This window comes from Capsicum annuum, chromosome 3, assembly GCF_002878395.1.
Source record: "Capsicum annuum cultivar UCD-10X-F1 chromosome 3, UCD10Xv1.1, whole genome shotgun sequence".
In the NCBI taxonomy this organism is placed as follows: domain Eukaryota; kingdom Viridiplantae; phylum Streptophyta; class Magnoliopsida; order Solanales; family Solanaceae; genus Capsicum; species Capsicum annuum.
This window is the reverse complement of record NC_061113.1, coordinates 47,557,607-47,566,567: the sequence shown is the minus strand read 5'-3', so window position 1 is coordinate 47,566,567 and position 8,961 is coordinate 47,557,607. Positions and strand designations below refer to the sequence as shown.

Genomic DNA, 8,961 nt, shown 5'->3' with positions numbered 1-8,961 from the left:
AAACTGGTAAATATTGTTAATTTTTAACTACAAAAATCAAGATAGGCATCAATCTTGTGCTCATAACCCTCCATATAATCGACAAATGATAAGCCGATATTCAATCAAACCATTCGATAAGCACACTTGTTGGGAACCCACAGACTTATAAATTTGTTATCTACTTATGGCGATATCCTCGTTGGTATCTCTACTTTTCTAGATTATAGAACCAAGATACTTGAATCTATCACTCTTGTGATAACCTATATGTAAAACCTCACTTTCATGCCTACCTCATGTATCATATTACATAATTTGCACTTAAAATACTTTGTATTGCTCCTACTCAACCAAGACACTTTAAACTTTAAAGTTTGTCTCCACTTCTTCAACTTAGCAGTAACTTCATTGCACATCTTGTCAATCAATACTATGTCATCTGTAAATAACATACACTAAAATACCTCATCTTGAATGTATCGTGTCAATCTAACCATCATCACTAAGTGTTGATCCCTAGTGTAACTCCATCTCCACTAGGAAGTACTATGAGTGTCCTCCCATCGTTCTAAGCCGCATTTTAGCTCCTTCATACACATCCTTTATCGCCCTAATGTAAGACATGGTACAATTTTTGCCTCTAGGAATCTCCAAAGGATTTCCCTTAGAACGTTATCCTATGACTTCTCAATGGAAATGAACACCATAAGTAAGTCCCTCTTCTTTTCTGGTACTTCTCCATCTGTCTTCTCACAAGGTGGATGACTTTTGTACTTGATCGCCTTGGCATGAACCCAAACTAATTCTCGAAAATAGACACACCTCTTCTCACCTTCATCTCCATTACTCTATCTCTCTAACTTTCATGTTGTGGCTTAACAACTTAATGCCCCTGTAATTGTTACGGTTTCGGATATCACTCATGTTCTTGTACAACAGAACCATTGTACTCTACCCTCATTCCTCAGACATCTTAATTGTATTGAAAATAACATTGAGCAAGCTAGTTAAACACTCCAAACTTATTCTATCTAAGTTCTTTCAAAACTTCAACAGGGTCTCATCATGCCCGATCGTTTTTCAAATACTCACCCTACTAATTGTGTGTTTCACCTCGTCAACCTTAATGCACATATAATACCAAAAATCCCAATGTCTCTCAAAGTGCTCCAACTCACCCAGCACAATGCCTCTGCCCCATCTTTGTTCACTAGTTTGTTGAAGTATGCTTGCCATATTCTTTGCTTAATGAGGGTTTCACCCACCAACACCCGATACACTTTAATTACTTGATTCGAATATTGATTGTAGTCAACTCAAATTTTGAACCTAACTAGACACTCAACCAATGATTCAAATCACTTTCAAGCACCCGAAATCTATGAAAAAGAACCAAGTCATAAATCATCATCAGACCAATTGAATTTGTTAAACTCAAATTTGAACTCGTTTACGCAAAATGTTGACTAATTTGATTGAAGTTTTCAAATTCTAAATTTTAAAAACTGAAAATTTTCCTTGAAACGCATCCGATCGCGTAGGAAATCCTGTCACCCATCTTAACAATATACTGATGAAGCTATTATCAATCCAAAGAAATGAGATCAAAAGTACAGAACAACCATGCAAATCATATGTAGTCAAGTCTACTACATTCTGCGTCTTTCACAGTATTTTCCTTCTTGAGATTATATTTTCTTACTAGTAAAAGCACGATACTTGTTCTTGGATAACTCCTATTGGAGAAGATAGGCATTCCCATTGAAACGATCTATATATAATGTTCTGAATTAGCTAGCTTTTTATGTCCAGGCTCTATGTCATACTTTGTACACTCAAAAGGATATCTATTGTACCTTGTATACTCGAAGGACATCAACAAAAACTCTATGCTCTTCGTCTCGATTCCGTTATTGTCTTCCATTTACTTACTATTCATACTTTTTTTTTGCATGCCGTTGTTAGCCTCATTCTGTATCTGACCGTATGCCAAAACTTGTCTCTACGACTCGCTCTACGAGAATTAATTAGTCGATGCCAGTCACGTATCCCTAGATTCGGGGCGTGAACCAATTACCATAATACTTTAACCATTGAGTAGTATTATGTCAACTGACATTAAGCTTAACGTAACATCTAAAGGACTTCCTCATTCTATGAATACAGACTATGCCTTACGTCATTTTTAATGTAATCGATTGCATATTTGGACCATGTCTTACATCATCAATAGGTGTCGCATATCTCATAATATCCTTTTCAATTAAGTACCATTACACATGATAAAATTAAGAAGCCACTTGTACCAACCAAATCTAACCTACTAGCTTTTGAAGAATCATTTAGGGGGACCGATCAACGTATCCTTAGGGGTCGTTTGGTAGAGTGTATTGGAATTTTAATGCATATATTAGTTTAATATGTATTAATAGTACCTTGTTTGATATATCTTTTTACCCTATGTATAACTAATGCAAGCATTTATTATACACTCTATTGTGTATTGAGGTATGTATTACTAATACCTCAAAATCCATGGCATTAGTAATGCAATGGATCTAATGCGTGCATTAACATGCTTAAAGACCCTATTACCCCTCAAAAAAATTTCCGCATCCTTTCCAACATATATATTGAGGGTATTATGTAAAAAAAAAAAAATTAAAAAAATTATGTAATTCATATTTTTTTAAATACATCGAACCAAACACTGCATAAGAAAAATACAAGCATAACTAATACAAGCATAATTAACACAAGCATTACTAATACAAGTATTACTAATACACCATATTTTGCATTATTTTTATACACTCTATCAAACGACCCCTTAGGGTGTTCATGGTTTGATTTTTAACCAAATCTAACCGTGATTCAAATCAAATCGATTTAAAAAATCGATATTTGATTAGGTTTGGTTTGGTTTAGTTTTGAATTTTAAAAAAACGATACTAATTTGGTTTGGTTTGGTTTTACTCTAAAATAACCGACAAAATAACCAAACTGAACCATTATATATATATATTATAATTATTTATGTATTATTCATAAATACAATATAAATATTTGTTACATTTTATATTTTAATCATGATTTAACTTTAGTTGTAACACATTAAGTCATTTCTTCATCTAGTTGATAGTACCTTATGAGATTCTAAGTGAATTTCGCACTTTGAATGACAAATGATACTAATTGTGAAAATAATATCTTGTTGTATATTGAAATTTATAGCTGAGATTCATTTGACTATAGACAATCATTAATTTTAACTTTCTTTATGAACCTTGTTGAACAAGAAGTTTATGTGTTCACCTTTTTTAGGGGTTTATCATATCATTCTGTTAAATGTAGTTTTAAAATATTTTTTTAGAAGCATTCATATGGTGTTGTTCGTAGCTTTGCCGAAGTATAACACTCAGTTGACATTTTAGTTTCAAGATTGAGATACAACACTCGGTTAACATCTCATATGTTAGATTGGATTTGTTTTTTTTAATTTTCAACTTTTATCATTAGCTAAAGTTATGAACCGAAAAAAACGAACTAAACCAATAAGAACCAAACCGACGGTTATTTTTTTGTTTGGTTCGATTTGGTTTTAGAAATTTAAAAACCGACTAAGTTAGTTTGGTTATGATTTTGACCAATAACCGATCCAAACCGACCCATGAACACCCCTAATTATACTTCTGCTTTCTCCAATATATATATATATATATATATATACATATATCCCCAGAAACCTTTTAACTCAGTACGTATTTAACGTGACGCTTCAAAACGTCATCCGTATGGACATCACCTCTAGGGACCATCTTGGTATCTAGCAACCTATATTAATTAATTAACATTTATAGATTCTAATTAATCAACTATTTATTGTAGATAATATTTAAATATGGTACAGTAAAATGGGAGAGTAGGAGGGCTGCTTGTTGATTACAGCATGGCTTACCAATTACAATCAATCTAAATTCCCTAAAGTTTGACTTTTAGCTAGCCATCTGAAAAAGAAGAATACGCATTTTTTAAAGAATATATATAAAAAACGAAGCCAGGCCTTAAGCCATGACGTACAATGATTCTACTATTCTTGAACGTGTTTTATTTTGTCTGTACGTCCCCTCCATTATAAATAGCAGCATATTAATTGTAGCAAGTGCTAATTTGTACATGTTCAAAAGCAGAAACATTCAACAAAACAATATGGATGAAGATAATTCCAACATTAAGAATAAAGAATCTGGTGGAGAAGAAAAAAGATACAGGGGAGTGAGAAAGAGGCCATGGGGAAAATATGCGGCAGAGATAAGGGACATTAATAAGAATGGAGTGAGGGTGTGGCTGGGAACTTATGCTACTGCAGAAGAAGCTGCTAGAGCTTATGATAAAGCCGCATTCGAAATGAGGGGTCGTTTTGCAGTTCTCAACTTTCCTCATGAGCATCCGTCTTTCTCCTCTGATCACTCTTCTTCGACTTCGTCTTCGTATTCGATGGCATCTTCATCAACGTCCCATTCTTCAGTTCACAATGCGCATGAAGTGAAAGAAGTGATTGAATTTGAGTACTTTGATGATAAGCTACTGGAGGACCTTCTTGGCTTCGAATCTGATAAAACCAAGTTTACGTAGATATGAACTGTTAGGTTTTATGAATTATTTACCTTTGCATTTGCATTGCTACTTCTATTGCTCCGTGCTAGCTGATCATTCTAATAAAGATACACAGTTGTACCTTATTCAGTTGTACCTTATTCATTCTATGTTTTCTTGCTTTGTAGTATTTCCTTTGTCAACTTTTACTTTGTTAAGTTTATTTTATTTGTATTTGTCACTTAGTTCCTAATTTATCTTTTTTATTATTTACTCTGTTCGCTTTTATTTGTCATTGTTTTGCTTCTCAAGGTGAAACTGCATGAACTTTGATCAACATCATAACATGTATTTTCTCGTCATATTAATATGATAAGAACTGTAATTTACAACATTTTTCGTATAATTTTCAACGATTTAAATTTTAAATTTTAAATATTAAATTAATCTACTTCAATTTAACTTTGAAGTTTAGTCAAATTGACTTTTATAAAGCAAAATGTGACAAGTGAAATTGAATGAAACTATAATCATTTTTTAAAACGTTGAATTTATTATATTTACGTAATATAATAAGATTGTCATTCTATTTATTACTTTGAAGTGGTGTTTCAAGTCAACACTGGACAAATAAAGTAATTACTCTCTCGGTTTCAAAAGATTGATATGTTTTGACTTGACACAATTTTTAAAAAATAAAAAAAATTTAAATCTTGTAATTTTAAATTCAAAATATGCAAAATGTTTTAAAAAATAAAAGAATTTTAAATCTTGTACTTTTAAATTCAAAATATGCAAAATGTGCTAAATATTTGACGTGAAAAATTGAAATTAAAAAACTGTTAAAACAGAAAAGGATCGTTTTGTTTGCAACGAACTAAGAAGAAAAATTTAAACAGCGGCAGTACATTTCTTGATTGCAATATTGTGGAAAAAACAAGGAAATGTAATCTTGACCCTCCATGGTACTATATTCTGTTGCTTTTGACTTTGAATAGTTTGTTTTGAGATATACAAAAAGTCAAAAGTTCTATTGACTTGAGAATTCAAATCCTTTAATGATCTTGACATAGTCAACTAGTCATTAGTAGTATTTATTTTTAACTTCAAGCCACCATACTGGTGGGGGTTTACGGTTAGGTTCCATCATAAATAGATGTCTCTTTTTAGAGTTAAAACTCCTTGCATGCTCATGCACCAAGGTGTAAAATTAAAATGACTTTATATGTAAATCGCTAATTAAAAGATAATTACACATAATTATTTAAAAAATATAACTAACATATTCAAAATAAGATAGTTTATCTGATAATAAGCATGAAGTGTATATAAGATGACATAATTATGCAAAAAAAAAAAAAAGATAATGCCATCAGTAGCTAATATGCATATCGATTTACATGTTGTAATAATGCATGGCAAAGGATGTTATGATGCATTATGACTTTGAACATGTACTAAAGACTTAAGTTATCGACAGTCCCTCAAAGTTGTTCCGAAAATTCACTTAGATCCCTCAACTAAAACCTGTACCTATCAGACCCCTAATCCACTCGAATTTTAATCCAATCAGGCCTTTTTTGTCTAATCAACAACAGGCATAAAGTGTGTGTAATACACTCGCCTGACGTGGCAAAATTAACCAATTAGAAAAAAACACATGACAATTTTTTTTAATATTTAATTTTTTCCATTTTCTATTTAAATATCTATTTAATAATAATTTTAACCAATTAGGAAAAAACACGTGGAAAATTATTTTTTAATATCTGATTTTGTCCATTTTTTATTTAAATATCTATTTAATAATAATTTTTTAATTAAAAAAAAGAAGAAAAGAAAAAAAGCACCCCCACCCACCCAGTCGTCTTCTTCACACTCCTCCCCCCCCCCCCCCCTCCCCTGTCATCTTGAATGATTATTTTTTCCATTAATGGAGTTGTTGATTATTTTCTGACTAACGCACTTTAATGAAAAGCACGATACATACTTCTGACTCAATCTTTTCGTTTTCAATAATTATTTGCTTCATTAATGGTGAAAATATCTATTGGCATTGAAGACGACTTAAAGCACATTTAAAGTTAACGACAATGGCGACATTAGTAATGACGGAGTGAAGGTGGGTTGCTGTGAAGAAAGAATTAACAATTATAGGGTGGGGGTTGAAGACGATGACGACGGGGTGGGTGGGGTACTGTGAAGAGGACGAACTGGGGTGGGGGTGGGGTGCTGTGAAGACGACGAAGATGCGGGGGTGGGATGGGGTTGAAGACGATGAAAACGCAAAGATGGGAGGGGTTGAAGGCGATGAAGATGCGGGGGGTGGGGTGGGGGTGGGGTGCTGTGAAGAAGATGACATGAGGGGTGGGGGCTTTTTAAAAAAAAATTAAGAAATTATAATAATTAAAAATTATATTAATAAAATAATTTAAACATAAATTTTTTAATTAATATTTTTTGGGGCCTTCAGTGCCACTTGGCACCTTTCTATTCGTGATTTAGTAAAAAAAATCACTCTTCATGCGCCTCCCGTGAGGACATTGCAAGCGGTGTGCCACGTAAGAAAAAAAAACCTGATTGAATCAAAATTTGGATGGATTAGGATATCAGGGCTTAACAAATCAATATCTCTCCAAGATTTTCATGACTAGGAGTTGGAGGTTGATGCAATGAAGCATTTGGAAATAATTAATGTTGCCAATCTTTGTTCAAAGCAGTATATGAACAATCAGATTCTGTTAATATAATCAGAAAACAAAAATAGAAATACTGAAAAAAAAATATAGTAGACGCAAAAAAATTTAGAAGCCCACAAGTTATTTATGTGTTCTTAAGGAATTATAACCCCTTCATAGATGCCAAGGAATTGGGTTACTTCCTAAAATCTTTTTGTAATAATGACAATGCAAATTAAAAAAACTATGATGAACTCAACAAACGGAGCAATATCAAACACTTATGTTTTTTTCTTTTTAAAAATTGCAGATTGCAGAAGCAGAGAATGCATAAGAGTTTTTGGAATAATTGCAAATTTTCGATGAGTGAAAAACTGAGGCAAATCCTCAGAATCAATAGCCATTGAACTGGGCATAATCAGTGGAAACATGCATGTTCGTTAAAGGTTGTTTCTGTTTGGTTAGACATGCCTATTCGGGAAAACATGTCTGCTCGAAAAACATTTTAAATATTCCACGAATTTTGAATTAATCTTTGCACGAAAAAATATCAGAAATTAAAAATTAAATAATTAGTGAAAATGAAAAATAATTTTTGTCAAAAAATTATAAATCAACCACTTGTCAAAGCAAAAACAGTGCAACGACGGCAGAGGGAAGTCTCTCTTCTAAACTCTTTAAGATCTAGGAGTGTTTCTCAATAGAAATACAAAAGTTCTCCTCTTCCTCAACAGCGTGGGAGAAATGATCTTTTGTTAAGATTTTATTTTTCCTCCATTTTTCAATTCGCACTACACATTATTTAAAGGCTTAGACTTTTTAAAAAAGCAAGAATCAAATCCAACAAATTGTCATTGATCTATCAATAGTAGTTAGATTGATTCTTTTCTTCAGTGTTGCTGCATTTTCAATTTATTCTATATGATTTCGTCTTTTTATGGCAGTTCTCGTTGCTCTTAACGGTACTCCCTAATTTTATTGTACTTTATGGTAGTCCTCTCAATACTTGAATGCCAAATACGAGGTTGGGGCACGAGAGCCTTTACTCAATCTTCTTAATCTAGAAGTTGCTGTTCCCTTTGTCTCATCGGTCCTTCAAAAATGAAGTTAGCATGATGGGGAGAGACGTTTGGTAAAAATTTACACGCATCCGGTGTATACATCAAACTAAGGTTTTTTACCATGGTTATGTAATTAAATTAAGTAAAATACATGTTGATTAATCATGGTTAAGTAACATGAACTTTAAATTCAAACACATGGCATGCATGTATTGACTTGGTGTATACACCGGGTGCGTGTAAGTTTTTTCAAGACTTTAGGCTGCATTTTTTTTTTTAAGATTCAGACGTCTGAATCTGAATGCACATTTGAATAACTAAGATGTTGTCTTTAGATCTGAAAATTGAATGATTAAGACTGTTTGTTTTTCAACATTTGAATGTGTAAAAAAAATTATTTGTATATAGAATAAAATAAAAAATATAATTTAAATAAAAAACTAATTATATATCAGAAAAGTATATAATTTAATACAACAAAATTATTATTTGATTGAGAAAAAAATATTTATGTTTGTTAGTGATAGTGGAGATGGTTTATAATGATGGTTGCGGTAACAATGATTGATGTTAGGGATTAGTAATGTTGGTGGTAATAGTTGAAATAGTTGGTATTGTAGTGACTGTTATGGTGGCAGCGGTTG

The 8,961-nt window shown here is 32.2% G+C and overlaps 1 protein-coding gene across 1 annotated transcript; it reads left to right on the top strand.

Moving 5' to 3' along the window:
• The first annotated feature begins 4,167 nt into the window (after nucleotides 1-4,167).
• LOC107866342 (ethylene-responsive transcription factor ERF096-like) lies at nucleotides 4,168-4,806 on the top strand. The gene has a single exon (XM_016712444.2). The coding sequence runs from the start codon at nucleotides 4,192-4,194 to the stop codon at nucleotides 4,615-4,617; it is 426 nt and encodes a 141-aa protein (XP_016567930.1). The 5' UTR covers nucleotides 4,168-4,191; the 3' UTR covers nucleotides 4,618-4,806.
• Nucleotides 4,807-8,961: the final 4,155 nt, after the last annotated feature.